At 43.5% G+C, this 19090-nt stretch overlaps 1 protein-coding gene across 2 annotated transcripts in view; it reads left to right on the plus strand.

Annotated features, from left to right (window-relative positions):
- The window catches only part of AASS (aminoadipate-semialdehyde synthase), a 58847-nt gene extending 39757 nt beyond the window's left edge, over positions 1-19090 (plus strand). For both annotated transcript variants that reach the window (XM_075928816.1, XM_006122575.4), the window contains 7 exons: positions 711-851; positions 5103-5270; positions 6056-6151; positions 8132-8247; positions 8673-8761; positions 12765-12941; positions 13897-19090. In XM_075928816.1, coding sequence (XP_075784931.1) covers positions 711-851; positions 5103-5270; positions 6056-6151; positions 8132-8247; positions 8673-8761; positions 12765-12941; positions 13897-14015 — 906 coding nt within the window. In that variant the 3' untranslated portion in view covers positions 14016-19090. The remainder of the gene's footprint in view (positions 1-710; positions 852-5102; positions 5271-6055; positions 6152-8131; positions 8248-8672; positions 8762-12764; positions 12942-13896) is intronic.

A 19090-nucleotide genomic window follows, 5' to 3' on the forward strand; every position in this document is an offset into this window, starting at 1 on the left:
AGTTGCATAGCTTATTTTCAGTTTAGCCCTGCTGCGTAGATGTGCCCTTACAGCCTTGCTCATCTACCTCAACCTTTCCACAGATGGGGAAGTTAGCAAAGGGTGATTAGTTACAAGTCCAAATCAGTTTTTGGCTTGTATGCTCAGATTTACCAGCAGGATGCCCAATTGACGGTCTCAATATGATTTCTGTTGCTAAATCAACAAATCATGTTGGAGTTTTGCTAAATAACTGATGGATGCTATTGTCCCATTGATTCGAGTGGTGCTGCACAGGAATGAACTTGCCCTATTGTGCATTGGATTGTTCATCTGTGATCTCTTCCAGATGGATTCTCAGTTGATATAAATTGACAATTCAAGCAGTTGGAGTAATGGTCATTAATACCAGCTGTGGTTTTGCCCCAACCCACCCAGAGATGAAAGTGCAGTGAATAAACTCATTCTGTGGCCTCTTGCATGTGAAAATAATAAATATTTTTAGCACTGTTGGCAGAAAATAGACTGCTTGTTTTTTCTGCCTAATTCAGGCCTTCTAGGGAACAACAGGGAAAGAGATTCACTAAATACAGATAACTGAATATTGCAGGGAAATCCATGGATAATGTTTCCTGTGTCTAGCTGGAGGATGATGCTATGGATCTTTAAGCTATTTTTTCTTTTTGATCATATGCACCTTGTAGATATGACTTTTTTTTTAATATTCGCAGGTCCTATCATATACTTCCTTCTGTGGTGGTCTGCCAGCTCCTGAATATTCTGATAATCCTTTGCGATACAAGTTCAGCTGGAGTCCACAGGGTGTTCTGTTGAATACCATTCAGGCTGCCACATATTTAAAGAATGGTGAGGTAAAGTAACTCTCAGACTTCCATTCAAACAAAAGCAGAGAAGATCGTGTTAACACCAAAGAACTGGGATTTGTTGACTGGTTATGCCATAATGCAACATCTTAGAGTAGTTAACGGTTCACAATCATGCTGGAAGAGCATAACAAGTGGGGTTCTGCAGGGATCTGTTTTGGGACTGGCTCTATTCAATATCTTCATCAGTGATTTAGATGATGAATAGAGAGTATGATGATTAAGTTTGCAGATGATGCCAAACTGGGAGTGTTTGCAAGTGCTTTGGAGGATAGGGTCATAATTCAAAATTATCTGGACAATCTAGATAAATGGCCTGAGGTAAATAGGATGAAGTGTAATAAGGGCAAATGCTAAGTACTCCACTTTGGCCTAGAAAACATGAGCTATGAGGGAAGACTGAAAGAACTGGACTTGCTTAGTTTAGGAAAGGGAAGACTGAGAAGGGGATATGATAGCAGTTTTCAAGTATCTAAAAGGGGAGAGAGAAAAATTGTTCTCCTAGGCCTCTGATAGGACAAGAAGCAAAGGCTTAAACTGCAGCAAGGGAGGTTTAGGTTGGACATTAGGAAACACTTCCTTATTGTCAGGGTGGTTAAATACTGGAATAAATTGCCTAGGGAGGTTGTGGAATCTCCACTACTGGAGATATTTAAGAACAGGTTGAATAGACATTGATCAAGGATGAGATGGTGTTTGGTCCTGCCGTGAGGGCAGGGGACTGGACTAGATGATATCTCAAGATCCCTTCCAGTTCTAGTGTGTAATTTTTTTTTAAACCACTGACAGATGCATAAACTGAGTTTAAGCATACAAGTAATAGGTGACAGTGTGACAATTACTTAACGTGACATGCCTTCTTGTTTCTACCAAGCTCTGATTAGCAGAGGTCTGAGGGCAGTGAGGAGGGATGGGCTTGTGATTAAAACACTAGATTAGGATGGAGATCAGGGGTCAGATCCCAATCCTGCCCTGTGTGTTTTATATCACTTGATCTCCTTGTGCCCATTTCCTATCTTTGTAAAACAGGGATGAAGAGGCTTTCTCCAATTTTTGTGTCTTTCATCTATTTAGTTTGTGACTTCTTTGAGAGCAGGGGACTGCCTCTTACTTTGTTTGTACAGTGCCTAGAATAATCTCTGATCTCCTTTGGGCTGGGGGTGCCTGGATGGTCCCATATTACTTTTTAGCATTGGTATTAATAGCTAATGCTGTGTGGTGTTGAACTGGGGAGGGTCACCATCACATTGGGTATTACACAAAGCTTGTCTGCTCTTTTTATAGTAAAAGGCAAAAGTCCATATCAGGATACGGTCGAATTAAGATACACAACTTCAGCTATGTTAAAAGATGAAGTACCTTAACTCGACTTTTGGCGCTTTCCATGCTGCAGGAAGTCAAAGGGAGAACATTCTCCCTTTGATTTCCCTTACTGCTTGTGGAAGCAGGACTACTGGCATCGACCAGAGTGTCCCTATCAGTTTGAATTAGCGGCTCTAGAGAAGATCCACTAATTCAAACCCTAGAAGATAGACAGCAGCAGCGTTGATCTTTTCTGTCATGTAGATTTACTATTGGGGTAAATTAGGGCTAAATAACAGCACAGCACTGAGAGCCGGGACTAGTGGCTGTAAACAAACTTCATGAGACCACAGGAAACTTGGCCACATTCATGAGAAGTGAAAATCTGGCTAACTAAAATCATGCTGGACTAGAGAGGGTCAGCCTCTACTAGCTCAGTTAATATTTCTTTGATTATTTCTTAGACAGGAGAAAACTTAGCAAGATGCTGTGATTTTTTTTTTTTTTTTTTTTGTCCAAGGCCACTCGGCAATAGTGTCATTGCCAGATTTAAAAATCTGAGTGTCCAGCAAGTCTGTGCTTGTACTTCTGACTCACTTCACCTTGCTCAAATAAACTCCTGATGGGTGCATGAAGTGTCTAGCAATTCAGTCTATGTAAGCATCCTCAGGCCTCTTGGACGTCCAAAGAGGCTTTCTCGTGATGTTCAGTATTCCAGATACAGTAAACTTCCGATAATCCGGCACCTTTAGGACCCAGGGGGTGCCGGATTATCAAATATGCCGGACTATCAGAAGGGGGGGGCTATGAGGAGTCTGGAGTGGGGTGGGAGGGTATGCCACCCCAGATCCCTAATAGGCCCCCTTTACAATAGTCAGGCTCTGCCCCTGGTGTCCCTGATTCAGCCGCTGCTGGTCAGTTTCAGCAGCAGCTGAATCGGGGATGTGTGCAATAGAGCAGCTGGGGTCCTGCCGGGTTGGTCCCGCAGCGCCGAGGGGCGGCGCTACAAGACCAACCTTGCAGCACCCCAGCTTCTCTGCCCCAGGCGTCCGGATTCAGCCTGCTGGTGAAACTGACGCTGCTGGTCAGTTTCAGCAGCGGCTGAATCCTGATGCCTGGGGCAAAGCAGCTGGGGTGCTGCCGGGTTGGTCCCGCATCGCCGTCCTTTGGCGCTGCAGGACCAACCCAGCAGCACTCCAGCTGCTCTGCCCCAGGCGTCCCCAAGAGCAGCTGGGGTGCTGCCGGGTTGGTCCCGCAGCCCCGAGGGGCAGCGCTACCAGACCAACCCGGCAGCACTGTAGCTGCTCTGCTCCCAGCTTCCCCAATTCAGCTGCTGGTCAGTTTCAGTAGCAGCTGAATGGGGGAAGCCTGTCCGGCTTCCCCAGCACTTCCGGGTTCCTGATGGTGCTGGACCATCAGGAGTCCCGGAGCATTGGATGCCGGACTAATGGAGTTTTACTGTACTATGCAAAATGAAAGAGTTAGGGAGCATGAATTGTGAACTAGATTTTTTTGTGTATGGGAAATTAATTTGTCCAAATTTCATATGAAGTTCAAGGGGGGTAGATGGAGAAATGTTTCTTATTTCATTCTGTGCTGGTTCACCCATTGCCAGTTGAAGTTAGATCCTAAATGTTAAGGATTTGTTATAAGAGACTCCGCGGGTCTCTTAGTAAATGCAGAAATTTTCCTCCCTGCCATCCAAATACCTATTTCTCTTTGACTGTTCTGTGGGCTTTCCTCCACATTTGTTTTAAGCAACGCCTACAATGCGCGCCTATGGCATGGCTGCAGTCTTTGCGGCTACAGATGGCCTTTGAGAAGGAAACACCACCCCCTTGCTCAGAAGCCACAAAAGGAATTGGTATCAATGCAGCATAGCAGAACTGTGCTTCAGCTGCTTAAAGAACACACGGTTCAAGGTTTTCAATAGCACTGATAATAGAGCTAGTCATCCCGTTCTTTTATTCCTCCTTAACAATGTGTTCTTTGCATTTGCTTGCTTTTTAGTGGCAGCCGAAGATGATCATAGGTGTGGATTCTGTATCCAGTGCATATGATAGAATAATTACTGTCATCTTAAAACAAACCAATCTGTTCCCTCCCCACCCCCTAAAAACCTTACATTTTCAAAAGGCAAGCAAGTCTAGAGCCAGAATTTGTATATACGTTACTGAAAATCAGTGAAGTTACTCCAGATTCTCACCAGTGTGAGGTCAAAATTAGGTAGGGATGTTAAATCTCAATTAATTGAACAGACTAGTAACCTCATGAATTCTTATCAGTTACTATAGTCCTGGGGGCAAGGCTGGCAGCCAGTGTGCTCCAGCCCCACTCCTGAGGAGCCCCCTGCCACTCCATGCTACTGCCTCTGTATCAGGCAGCAGTGCAGGGTGCCAAGCGGGAGCTGGTCCACGAGGGGAGCCAGTTTAAAAACCAGCACCCCTTGCAGACTGGCTGCCAAGCACCCCATGCTGCTGCCTCTGATACAGGGGTGGCAACAATCACTGTCCAGGGCGGGGTGTATGTGTCTGAGCTCCTGGACCCTGTGTGAGCTGAAACTGATCTGGGCTGCTTGCCTGCCTGGCTCCTAATACACTTTAAACACAGAGCCACAGCAGGGGTAGGTCCCAGACCCATCAGGAGCCAGGACTAAGCCAGGCTGTTGGCCAGCCTACTAAAAAATTTACTGGCGTAGCAGAGGGGGTAAAGGTGTGTAGTCATTAGCATTAACCTATATGCTTTTGCTTATTGGTTAAGCGACTACACTATTACATCACTAGAATTAGGTCCCTTCTTACTCTGCACAAAGCATAGCACTAACCTGCACTAGGCATTGAAAATAGAAATGTTCTTTTGAATTAGCAACCTAAAATATAGTGCACTTACCTGGCTATTGGTTGTTTTTTGTTTTGTTTGTTTTTTTACAATCCTTAGATTATTAATATTCCAGCTGGAGGAGCTTTGCTTGATTCTGTTGCTGTCATGGATTTTTTCCCAGGATTAAATTTGGAAGGTTTTCCCAACAGGGACAGTACAAAATATGCAGAACCCTATGATATTCAGTCAGCTCATACCTTAATAAGAGGCACCTTAAGGTATAAGGTAAGTTCCTAGATATTTACTAGGCTTTTTAAAAATTAAAATCTTTTTTCAAATTAGACAAGTTTTTAGTACTGTGAATTGAAGGGATGCTGTCAATCACATTTTTAATGGTAATAGCAGTTAAAGTTACAAGTAATACCTATGATTTCTATAGCCAAAAGACACCAACAAATGTTTTTGCTTTATTTTGTGAATATGACCACACTTAGCTGTGTCCAAAAAAGCAAAAATATTTCCCCCTGTTTCCCTACAGTATCCCTTAGAATACCTTCTACTTCTATGCTGTTTTCAGCTCTGATATTTCTGGAGGGAGAGATATGTGTTTGTACCCTAGGCATTCTGAGCTCACATCTGATGTTACCATCAATGCATGTACTGATGGTAAAACATGGGGGGGTGGGGAGGAAGGAGGGAGGTGTGAGTGAGATCAGAATCAGGATGTTAGTCTTTAATTGAGCTATTGGCCAGCTGAACAATTCTAAACTATAGTTTTAGTAACAAGGTTTCCTTTGGAAAGGTGCTAGTCAGCTGAGCCATTAGATATGTTGAACCACTGCTCCTCACTGTGGAAAGATTAGCTATTTCTTCTGCAGTTAAAGAGCATATTGAAAGGAGTGAGGGAATGGAGAAGGCAGTGAGGTTACCCTCCCTTTGGCATTATGTCTAACTGTTGCAGTCTCCCCACCTGCATATTAACCAGGGCTTTGTTTGTCCTTTGACTGCAGAGGGAAGTATGTCAGTATTCACCGGCTACAGCATTTATAGCCACCTTTGTTTTATTTTAGGGATATTCGAAAGCTGTGCAAGGCTTTGTAAAATTAGGGTTAATAAACTCAGATCCGTATCCTTTGCTTAGCTCAACAGCACCACCTATCACCTGGGTAAGTCTATAGGACTTTATTTGGCTTTCTGATTTCCTTCATTCTGTTCATCTTTTTTTTTTTTTCTTTATCAGGTTTGATATTTGCTTTCCTTGGGAAGCCTGTGTTCTTCTGGCCATCTGTTGCTCATAATTCAGCTCCCAAAAGCCATAATTCATGCTTCGCATGCATTTTATTTCCTCAGGGCCAGGTTGTCCACATGAACACAGGAAAACTTTCATTCTGTATACCCTTGTGCCTATTTTTAATTTCCTCGATGGATATTTTCAGGTCCTACCCTCCTCTTTCTGCTGTCTCCCTTTCTACCAGTTTTGAAAATTATTCACTTGTTCCTAAGTTCAAATATTGCTTTTCTCCTAGGCATTTCTTCTGATATTTGTCTTCTGCAAAGTGCTACCGAAGTATCACGTTCTGCTGGTGTAAATCACTATAGCTCCGTTGAGGCCATACTGTAGTTAAGGGTCTACAGTGCATTTTTCCTTTGTTCAGGGCTGCCAGTGAATGCTACCAAGAAGGGTAGGGTCAGCTGGGGTGTGGGAGGTAAGACAGATACAGTTTGAGGCTTGATCTCTGAGAGCATGTCTACACTGCAGTTAGAAGGCTGGGGCTTGCCTGTGCCAGGTGACTGAGCTGTTTGAATGCAGTGTAGACATTTGGGCTTGGTCCGCAGCCTAGACTTTTTAGGACCATGTGAGGTGAGAGGGTCCTAGAGCTCAGGGTGTATCCCAAGCCAAAGTTTCCATGTTGCAATTAAACTGTCCTTTGTCTGAGTCCCATTGATTCAAGGCCAGCCACAGGCGGCTTATTGCAATATAAACACTCAAGAAGCTCAAATACCAGCCTGACTGAAAAAATTCTCTCTCTCTGTGTGTGTGTGTGTGTGTGTGTGTGTGTGTGTGTGTGTGTGTGTGTGTGTCCACAACTTCTGCATCGGGGACTTTAAGAAACACCAACGGTCATAGGAAAATAGGCATTTTATCCATGTCTATTGATGAGAGCACAGCTGTCCTCTCCTATGAGTCCTTAAGAATTTTTCATGATTTAATTTCTCTTGCACAGTCTCCCCAGTCACAGTGTAAGGCTTTCTGTACCTGCCAGATGACACTTGCTTTTTATATTCAATCCTGTTGTACAGCTTCCCCCTACTATAGTTTTGGAAGAATATGGAACAAGCAATAAGCAGCATCACTGCAAAATGGAACCGGTCCTTCAGATGCCCATAAAAGTTATGAGAGGGGATTTTGGGGTAAAAGTTTGAGGAAAGGACTAAAATCAGGGTTGTTGGACAGAATGGTGGCAGCCTGCCTTTTCCTTCCTTTTGTAAATGGAACTGTCTGACCTTTGGGTGCCTGATGCATCATTTTGGTCTTCTGATACCCTGTCCGCCAACAGGTGGCCTTGCTCACCTGGCCACTCTGTTTTCCTCCCTTCTTCAAAATGGGATTTCCCACAGCTCTCTGTCAACTGCGTTAAGATGCCCCACCGAAAGCGGCTCCTCTGACAGTTGGTCTGTGGTGTTTTGCCACTTGTTCAGCATAAAGCAATTCTGGCTTTGGCATTGCCCTCCCTGCTCTCTTTTGCTTGTACACGTTCCCGTGCTTCACTTCCATTGCTGAGGAAGGGGGCCTGGTCAAAAAGCAAGGGTGAGCTAGGTAGTGCAGAAAGGGTGCTGGTGTGAGAGACTGTCTAGGTGTGTGTCCACATGCCTAGCCTGTCTTCCCCTACCTCTGCCTGCTGTCGTGCAGCATGGAGGAGTAGGGGCAATTAGCTGTCACTGCACTTAAAAATGTTGGTCTACCCTTGCTTCCCTGGAATCACAGACCCTCCTCTCTTTTCTCCCTCCCACCCCAGAAATGTTCCTGTCTGCCATGAGCTGCACTTTTCAATGAGCTTGTTTCCTAAAATTTCATCCTGAGGGTATGAGACTAAGTCCCAGGCCTGCAGATGGTAACTTGTCATTTGCATTTTTTTTGTCACTAGAAAAAGCTGATGTGTAAGCTGGTTGGACTCCAACCTTCTGCCAAATTGGATGTTCTTAAAGAAGCAATCTATAGCAAACTGGGAAAGGATGACAGCCAGCTGGAAGCAGTGGAATGGTAGGAGACTCGGGTGACTTTTTTTTTTTTTTTTTTTTTTTAAATAAGGGAGCCTTTCCAGAATCCAAGTACTTGACCTCAGGTTTTTTAAAAAGTCTGTAACTTTGAAAACAACTAACACAGTTAACCCTCTGAGACTCATTATATTATAGTAATAAAGGCCTTAATCTGAGCTGTTAACATTTCCAATTTAATTTTGAACAGGTTTATTTTTTTAAAAGAAAAAAATAAAATTTAGTTTGTTTTTAAATCACTTTTTATCCACCCTGTTGTACTTTCAAGAACACAGAGACAGGTCAAAATTCCACATGATGTCCTATTGCTCCTCTCCCAAAATGGCACATTAAGGTCCTGGCCCACATGTTTGTGGACTGTAGAATGTCACTTTCAGAGAAAAGCAATGATCTCCTTCTGTCTTTCACCAGGTTAGGGCTGCTTGAAGATGAGCCGGTTCCTATAGCCGACTCCATTGTCAGCGCGCTGGCAATGCACATGGAGCTGAAGCTGACCTTTGGTACGTGGGCCTGCTTTAATTCACATTTTAACGGAGGTCTTGCCTATGTACGCTCAAGAAAATTAATCTGAATGAAGAAAAGTTGTGAATTTTAAGTGTATTTGTTAAATCACAGTAAACTCTTTGTGGATGCTCTTAGGCCTGGTCTTCACTAGGATATTGGATTGATTTAAAAAATCCACACCCCTTGAGTGAGGCAATTAAACCAACCTAACCACTAGGATACACAGTGCTAGGTTGGCAAGAGAAATCTCTAACAACCCAGCTACCACCTCTCATCTATGCCAAAGGGAGAACTCCTCCGTTCCACGTAGGTAGCACTTTAACTGAAGTGTTATAGCACTACAGCTGGGCTGCTGTAGTGTTTAAAATGGAGACATGCCTTTACTCAAAATTAAACTGAATTAAGGATACTTAATTCGCTAGGGCCTGGCCTACACTAAAGGAGATAGTTGACTTAAGATACGCAACTCCAGCTACCTTAATTATGTAGCTGGAGTCGACATATATTAAATTGTGTTTTCAAGCTGTCTGCATAACGGGAGGTTGATGGGAGCATTGCTCCCATTGCCTTCCCTTACTCCTTGTGAGGAGCAAGACTCCAGCACCTACGGAGGAGCCTTCTCAGTTCAAATACAGGGGTCTTCACTAGACCTGCTAATTTGAACCCCAGAAGATGGACTGCAGCAGTGTCGATCTTTCACTTAGTGTAGATGTGGCTTAAGTGAATTAAGCTAAACCAAAGTAAGGTCACTGTAATTCTGAATAAGAGCATCCACACAATAAACTCACTCCTTTAATTCAGATTAATTTTCCCAAGTGTCTCTATGTAGACAAGTCCTGAAACATGCTGTTTATTTCAATCTACTGAAGGAAGCAGAACGACAAGGAAGTGAGGTTGCTAATGAAGAGCATAAATCAATGTTGTATGATCCTCAATAACTTCTGTTCAGTCTTCTCTTCCTTGGATGGCACAGATGAGCAGTAAGGGAACCGAAATCATCTCAATGATTGACTTCTCCATGCTGCTGAGGTCGCATGCTGGGAAGAAATGCTGTGGGACTGCTACTCTGAGGGGATGGCCTTTAGCGTAGTGACTGGAGACAGGATTCCTTGTGGTATATGGCTGTCTCTTCCATGGTAGTCATGTAGGCCCCACTCCACAAAGACTTTAGCTTCCAATTTCAGGCTGAGATCCCCCAGGCCCCTGCTTGGCTGTTGCTTAATTTTGTAGATGCCTAAAATCGCAAGGTACCACATTTTAGCTGTGAAAGTCTCCTAGGTGCCTAAATTTCTGCTTCCTTTCTGTGGATGTTCTCATCTCCCCCTTCTGCCTTTTTCCTACCCTCCCCCCATGGCTGTGTCAGTGCTTGCCATTCATAGCACTTTATCCCAGTCTCAGCATTGTTTGGTACGTGTTTCAAGCATGTCTGTTCTCAGTTTCCAACCCAGAGGGGTAGCTCCCCTGCCAGAACCTAGCAGAAATCAGGGAAAGGGACCCAAACTGCCCGAAGGGGGATGACAGAGAGGGGTTTAAAACCCCCATAGGGACAAAATACCCCAAATCCTGGTTCACCTGATGGAAGGGCACCTCTAGAAAATGTAAAGCCCTTCTATATTAGGGTATGTCTACACTACCACCCTAGTTCAAACTAGGGTGGTAATGTAGGCAACCAGAGTTGCAAATGAAGCCCGGGATTTGAATTTTCCGGGCTTCATTTGCATCTTGCCGGGCGCCGCCATTTTTAAATGTCTGCTAGTGCGGACTCCATGCCGCACAGCTACACGAGGAGTAACGGTAGTTCGGAATAGGAAGCCTAGTCCGAACTACCTAGTCTGTGCTGCGTGTAGCCACACGGCACGGAGTCCGCACTAGCGGACATTTAAAAATGGCGGCGCCCGGCAAGATGCAAATGAAGCCCAGGAAATTCAAATCCCGGGCTTCATTTGCAACTCCGGTTGCCTACATTACCACCCTAGTTCGAACTAGGGTGGTAGTGTAGACATACCCTTAGTTCCTACTACTCAAGGCATGTTTCCCAAAAATATAACCCCTACCCCACAACAGAAGCAGATGTCCATTGATCAGTCTCAGATTTTTGCCAATTTTAGAGTTAAAATTTATTATGCATGGGTGCAGCTTAGTTTCTGGGCCACAGTGTTCTCCTTTGCAGGCTCATGCCCTGTTGTGTCAACTAAACTCGAAATGGTTCAAGGTTCAATTTTTTTGGTTGCAGCCGTTTCCCCCCCACTTATCCCTGAATAACTTCAATATTCAACCCCACTGCCAGGGGCAGGGAGTGCCATGTTCCATGTGCTAAATCCCAGATGACTGAGATCAGTTTGGTGGATCAGAGCCATGGTTTGAGCCTGAGGTAAACAAACAAAAAACCGGAAGAATTTCAGAATGGCCCCAGTTTGGCCAGCTAACCCTATCCAGCACCTCCATGAGGCACAGGAGTTTCAGAACAACCTGAGTAAGCATGAGGATTTTAAAGCACTTACACTAGGGGTATGTCTAGACTACATGCCTCTGTTGTTAGAGACATGTAAATTAGACTACCTGACATAGTCAGCGAATCCAGGATTTAAATATCCCCGGCTTCATTAAAATAAAAATGGCCACCGCGCTGTGCCGGCTCAGCTGATCGTCGGCACAGCACGCGAGTCAAGACGTGGATCAGTCGACAAGGGAAGCCTTTGTTGACCGCTCCCTTATGCTTCGTGAAATGTGGCAGCCATTGTTATTTTAATGAAGCACAGCAACAGGTCCAGAGAACCCCAAATCATGCAGGATCAAGCCCTGCATGAAGACTAATCACAGTATCCATTCGATGTCCGTTTTATGGACTGTTAGACAGACACAGGTGAAATAATCCAAGGTGTGAAAATTAATAATTTTGCCATAAGAAGATACATGTTTAGAACAAGAACTAACTACATCAGTGGGGCCTACAGCCACCGCGGGCCCTGCAGCAGGGTGGGTGGAGCTGCCTCTGTGTCCTCAGGAAGGGACGGGGTCGAGGGTGGAAGGGTCAGGGCCGAAGGCAGTTGGCCCTTAGTGCATGTAGACCTCAGCAACCGCCCCCCTACCCCCGCCCTCGGCTGCATGGAACAGTGCTCCAGCAATTCAAAGGGACTTGGGGCTCTAGCCACTGCCACAGCAGCAGCGGCAGTTGTCAGGAGCTCCTTTGAACCTCCAGACCTCGAGGCAATTGCCCCTTCAGTCTTCTGTTCCTTGTTGGCAGACTGGAGCTACATTATGAAGAGGTGAGCTGCTCAGATGGCCATATTAGTGCAGAACCTTTGTGGGTCAATAGTCTACTTCTCCAAAAGTCTCCTGACTGGGCTTATGTAACCAAGTTCAGCGTGCCCTGGGTATCTTTGCCACAGATGTAACTAACTTTGGCTGCATCTACACAGCGGTATCCCGAAATAGCTATTCTGCGTCTAAGAGCAAGCCCGTTATATCGAAATATAACGGGCTCACAGTTTCGATATCCCTGTAAACCTGAGTGTGCAAGGCAAAAGGAACGTTTTGGAATAGCGTCTTATTTTGAAATAACGTCAAAATAAGCTACACAATTTACGCAGTATAAATTGCATAGCTAATTTTGAAGTAAGGGCGGTGTGCAGATGCATCCTTTGTTAACACAGCTGTTCAATTCATATCTTGGGACAGATTCTGATTTTGTGTGGTGATGTGACTAAAGAAAGTTTCCAATGAAATCTTAGTAAGTTCAGTAGGATCTATGCTCCAAATCTCCATAGTACAGAAATGTTATCTTTGTTCATCTTTTATATGAAGCTTTCAGGGTGAGACAGTTGCACCTAAACTAGTCACCTGTCAGTGCTATCAGAAAATAAAGAAGAATACACACACATTTCGTTTAGTAGCAGGCTAAATTGCTTACAATCTTCTCACTGTGTACAGTGCCTAGCACAATCTGTCCCTGCCTTACTGTAATACAAATAAGTAATTTAGGTTTGTCTGTCTCTATAGGTGCTGGAGAACGAGATATGGTCATTATGAGAAATGAAATAGGTATCAAGCACCCATCTGGCCATTTGGAAGATAAATTCATCAGTCTGGTTGTGTATGGGGATGACAAAGGATATTCTGCAATGGCTAAAACTGTTGGTTACCCCACAGCTATTGCTGCTAGAATGGTTCTAGAGGGTAAGTACCTATTCATCCTGCACTATGAATGTACATCTAGTCCAGCACTTTTAGGACCTGACCGGTGTTGAACCAGAGAATTTGCCAGATCACATAGCGGTCAATATGGTCTAGCAGGATTACCAACATTTCCACTGCTTACAGGGCTCTCAGAAGACGTTTAGGGTACGTCTACACTACAGAGAAGATTGCTGCTGCTGCTGTTGATCTTCCAAGGTTTGAATGATCGGGTCTAGTTAAGACCACTAATTTGAATTGAGAGGGGCACTCCGATCAATGCCAGTAGTGCTACTTCCACAAGGAGTAAGGGAAGTTGAAGGAGGAGTGTTCTCCCTTCGACTTCCTGCAGCATAGACAGTGCCAAAAGCTGAGTTGCAGTAGCTTAACTTCAGCTACGCAATTAATGTAGCTGAAGTTGCATATCTTAATTCAACTTTGTCCTGTAGTGTAGACATACCCTTAGGGGTAAATTAGGAATAAACAACAGCACTAAACAGCAAGAGCTAGAACTGCTGACCGTAAATAAGTTTATGGGACCATGAGAAACTTGACCATACCCATGATAAGTGGACGTCTCTTATTGGCTCCATTCAGAATGTGCACAGCAATACATAGTACAGGTTCCTTTTTCAGTATCTCTTGATATAAAGATTGACTTGGCTTTCCTCTCTGGGAAGCATCAATACTTAACAAGTTGATAAATCTTCATATGCAGGGCTCGACAAATAATACAATCTATTCGCCACGGGTGAATATATTGTAACCTGGAAGAGCCGGGTTCAGGCGATCTGCGCACGCGCAGAACGATATACGCGTGCGCAGATCGCTGGACAGCGCGGCTGGTGAGCGGGGCTTGCCATGGTTCGGGGAGCCCTGTTCATATGTACTGCAGCAAAAATTAGGTATGTGCCCAATGGTCTAAATATCATGTAATTTCATTTTTTGTATCTTTCAGGTGAAATTGATGTCAAAGGCATGGTAATTCCATTGACAAAGAATATCTACGCACCAATACTTGAACGCATTAGAGCAGAAGGCATTGTATATAGCACCCAAAGCATTATCAAACAATAACTGAAAACAGAACGAGCCCACTTTGGGGTGGTTTTCTTTTTTTAAAGTCTCTCATTTTGGCTTCCAATTTTATGTGCACTAATTTTGGACCCACTAATAAGTGTGCCTATAATCTGAGGCACAAATGATGCTCTTTTATAAACTATTTACCTGCCTCTTTGTGGACCCAATGAGTATTTTGATGTATTAATGGAATTGCTTTTTTCCCCCTTCAGAGCTGAGGGGGCTGTTTATCTTGGTCAAGGCCAATTAATTTATTAAACAAGTCATGTCATAAAGTGCCCAAAGCCTTTTGCCATTAGTATACCATGCAATGCAGTATTATACAGAATAATGAATGATGTATTGGTAATTTTGCTAATAAAGAAGATGTCTAAGAAAACCATATATTTTGTTAAAACCTGACAATGTTAGTGGCAGAAGCATGGAACCTGTAGGGAAAAATCTTGTGACTAGGTCTGCAAAACGATTTGGAGCCATAACTGCCACTTTAGGTGCCTAAATCCAAAATTTAGATCCTCAGAGTCCCACACCTCCTGCCACCTAACTCTCTAGGGATGTGTCTACACAGCAGAGCTTAACTTGAAATAAGCTAAACAAATTGAGCTATGTCAATTGCTTAGCTTATTTCGAAATTGAAATTAAGAGTGTCTACACAGCACGTATTTTGAAATCAAGCACTCTTCCTCTGACTTCCCTTACTACTCATACAATAAGAGTTACAGGAGTCGGAGTAAGAAGTCCTCCATCTTGACAGTATTTTGACATTATTTCGCAATAACTGCCTGCTATGTAGACACGGACTAAGTTATTTTGAAATAACACTAGTTATTTTGAAATAATGTTGCTGTGTAGAAGTACCCTCTGTGCCAAGAATTTCAAGGATTCTGTGGATGAAGTTTTCATGGTGCCTAGAAATGTGTCAGTGAGCATGCAAACAGCTGCCTTAGTCCAGGTGTCCAGTGCCTAGCTCATGGTTAAACTTCAGGCAAGATAATCCCTCCACATGTTTCACCTCCAGTGCCCAATATGGGAGCGGTTCTCAGAAGCACGTTCTCTTTAAACTAATGGATATTAGTTTATATTCAGTAGAACAGCTTCAACAGGATCAGGGGCATGCATAAGGATTGGTGGAGGAGGGGAAAGCAAGGACACAGGTGCCCCGATCCTTGATGGGGGCACAGAACTCCTTCAGCTCCAGGACCACTGTGGGGGTGAGAGCACAGGCCTGCTGGAGCCCAGGTGTGGAGGGGGAGAGGAAAAAGGTGAGCTCCTGGCAGAGCAGTTGGTGGGAGAAGGAGGGGGAAGAGAGAGGGAAAAGGGAGCTGCTACTGGAATGGGCAGGGAAGGGAAGAGTTGAGGTCCTTTTGGTGGTGGGGAACGGAATCTGTGCATGCATGCCACCCCATCCCCAAAGGGTCAAAGTTAAATTTTTGCCCATACTCCTGAACTGAAGAGTGAGAGCAAACGCCATAGCTCAGTGGTTAAGCCACTCTCCTGGGAATAGGAAGACTAAAGTTTAAGGTCTTCCTACTCTTCTCAAGTGATGCTTTTCTTTCTTTTTGTTTTCCTTTTTTCCCTGCTTATAGCAAGAAAGAGCTCAGATCTCTATTACTTGAGGAAAGGGATCATGCCTGTGAATTCCAAGTGGAGAGAGGTACCTAGAGTTAGCCACCAAATTCCCTTTGAGTGGGAGGCTTTGAGCTTCATGCCCTCGTTACCATTTCCAATTGGCTAGCTTACATGACTCAGCAGTAGGCATGTTGGCTTTTGTGCATTCTCTCCCCAAGCGTTGTACAGGGAGGGTACGTCTAAACTACACTCCGCTGTCAGCAGAGGGATGTAAATTAGATGTATCAAAAGTGCAAATGAAGCCAGGATTTAAATATCCCGTGCTTCATTTGCATAATGGTATCCGCTGCTTTTTTCCAAAATGGGGCTTTTTGAAAAAAAAAACTGACAGTTTAGATGGGGCATTTTCGACACAAATGCTCCATTTCAAAAGATCCTGTACTCCTGAGTACAAAATCTTTCAAAATGGGTCATTTCTGTCAAAAATGCCCCGTCTAAGCTGCCGTGTTTTTGTGTTTTTTTTGTTTTTTTTGTTTTTTTTTAAAGGCCCCATTTTGGGGAAAAAAGCGGAGGCTGCCATTATACAAATGAATTGTGGGATATTTAAAACCCAGATTCATTTGCACTTTCAATACGTCTAATTTACATCCCAGATATGACAGAGGAGTGTAGTTTAGACACACCCGGAGTTATGTGCTCCTGCTTAGCTATGGGATACACTAGATAGCAGATGCTTAATATTTAAGTCTCCTTGTGGACCTAGTCATTATGAGCATATTAACATGATGGAAGTAATTCTGGTCTGAGTGTCAACCAGTAATTAGCTTTAAAATTGTTTTGGTCGAAGTCATTGACAAATGTATACCAGTCATTACCAGAAGCAGAACTAAACACTGAATTATGGATCTTGTTACCACAAAAATACTGATCATGTAAAATTAACATTTTTGTACTTCTCAGGCTAATATAAAAAGTCATAGTTTCAGAAACTCTCATTTGCTAGTGCATTAAATCATGCAAAATCTTGAAATGGGTGTCTTGCAGGCTTTAAATATAAGATCTTCATTTTCATATCTGCCAGGTCTGTGGCTCTTGGAAATCAGAATAAAATATACAAGTTAATTGAGAGGTGCTTAAAAAAATACCAAGCCCCATGTTTATAGTTTCTGAATGCAAGCTTATTATACATTAGTTTAATAACTATAGCATTTTTTCCAGTTAAAGGGCATGCAATGGAAATAAAAACTACTCTATACGTGAGGTAGCAAGGGCATTTCGGATGGAAATATAATGCTGTTAAAATGTCATTTGGAAAAGCTGCCAAGGATATTTTCACTGTTTTGAATTACTCTCTCCACTTTACATTATTGTGCTAAGCCAAGTTATTACAACCACAAATGACAAAGACTGTGGTGTGTAAAACCTCAAAATTATTATAGGCAGAGAATTATAAATCCAGAATGCATTAATGTTTTTATACTGGTTTGAGAGTGTCTCCTTCCTCTCTACATTGTCATAGAACACACTGTGAAAACATTCATCCAGTGTTAGTCAGTTAGGACTTCCAGGGTGCATCTACACTGAACCATAGCTGAAATAAGATACGCAATTTGCGAAGCTCAAATTGCATATCTTATTTCAATCTTATTTTGAAATAGCTTATTTCGTAATTTGGTGCTGTCTGCACAGTGCCAAATCTTTAAATAACCCACTATTCCAAAATGTCCCTTACTCCTTGTGGAATGAGATTTACAGGGATGTCAGAATAGCGAGCCCATTATATTTTGAAATAATGGGCTTGCTGTGAAGACATGGGATAGCTATTTCAGTTTACTTTGTTACCCTGAAATAGCATTTCAATGTATTTATAGCCTCACAGACTAGTGTCTTGGTTGTAAAGCTGTCCTTCTCTTTTGCAATCATCAATTTGGGAGTCTGCCTGCATTCCTCCTCAGTCCCCTGCTCCTCCTGTGCCTTCTCCTTAGTTCATTACATCAGAGCCCAGAGAGGTTTGGAAGTGAGGCAGCTTGTCCGATAGTAGGTATCAGCTGCAAGAATAGATGAAAATCACAATTAGGAGTAAAAAAACTATTTTCACGGGAGTTAGATGTTCTGAGTGTGATTTTTATTTAATGAGATGGTGGTTGCCACGAAGCTGCTGATGGAAGGCGGTAGAGGAAGGAAGCAGAAAGTAAGGGATGGTAGAAAAAGTCCCAGGGTTAACCAGAGAGGGATTCAGTAGTGGAATTGCTTCCTGAGCCCCCAACTCTTGATTCTCTTAGTGTGCCATGTCTGTTTTGAAGATCAGGATAAAGAGGAGACAGCCTGACCCCGGTAAAGTCCTTTTCCATTTACTTCAATAGGACTGGTATTTCACACAAGCACTTTGTGTAGAACCCTCCACCTACTAAGCTGTGCATTTATTTATCCCATGACAAAGCAAGTGCACTAATAAAATTGGCTTTGATTTTTTTTAAATAAACTGATTTCAGAGCAGGAAGGGCACTCTGGTGTCTCCTTCAAGAACTACCTCTACCTCTGAAGGGATACTAGGGGTGTTAAATATTGGTTAGCTGAGTAACTGAGTAACCGCATGAATTCTTATCTGTTACTCAACTATTCTATAGTCCCCAGAGGTGGGGCTGGTAGTCAGTGCACTCCAGCCCCACTCTCGAGGAGCCCCCTGCTACTCCACGCTACTGCCTCTGTATCAGGCAGCAGTGCAGGGTGCCAGGCAGCAGCTGGTCCATGAGGGAAGCCAGTTTTAAAAAACAGCTCGCCTCACTGACTGGCTGCCTGTCACCCTGTGCTGCTGCCTCTGATACAAGGGTGGCAGCGGCCGCTGTCTGGGGGTGGGTGAGGTCTGTGCTCCTGAACTCGGCGTGAACCAGAATTGAGCCAGGCTGCTTGCCTGCCCAGCTCCTACTACACTTTAAATGCAGAGCTGCACCAGGAGTAGGTTCCAGACCAATTGCAAGCCAGGATTAAAACAGGCTGCTGGCCAGCCTGCTTCAAAATTTATTTCAGGGGTGGGGAGGGAAATGCATGTAGTCTATAGCATTAACCTATAAGCTTTTGCTTATTGGTTAATTGACAACACTATTACATCCCTAAGGGATATGAGAGAATGTAATACTATGTCCTAGCACCTGGGCTATATCTATTCTGCTAGGCTATTTTTGAAACCAAAAAGCGACTGAAACTTTCTTTCTGAAGACTATAGACTTGTCTTTAAAGTAGTAGAGAGCACTGACCATTGTATCAGCTGCTGCATGGTGCTTAAAGGGACAGCATCCTTGATTTAACAAATCCCTTTAGTAGTTTGTTTAAATTTTTAAATATACTTTTGAGGAGGGAATATAGCTTTTTTTTTTGTTTGTTTGTTAAATGTGGGAACTTCTGATGTATAGAAAAATAACCCAACATGGATTTTCTACATGTGGAGATGTCATGGGCTTCTGCTGTGATGCCTTCTGTACACAATAAATATTTTTTGAAAGTGA

The sequence above is a fragment of the Pelodiscus sinensis genome, chromosome 1, assembly GCF_049634645.1.
Source record: "Pelodiscus sinensis isolate JC-2024 chromosome 1, ASM4963464v1, whole genome shotgun sequence".
Classification (NCBI taxonomy): Eukaryota; Metazoa; Chordata; order Testudines; family Trionychidae; genus Pelodiscus; species Pelodiscus sinensis.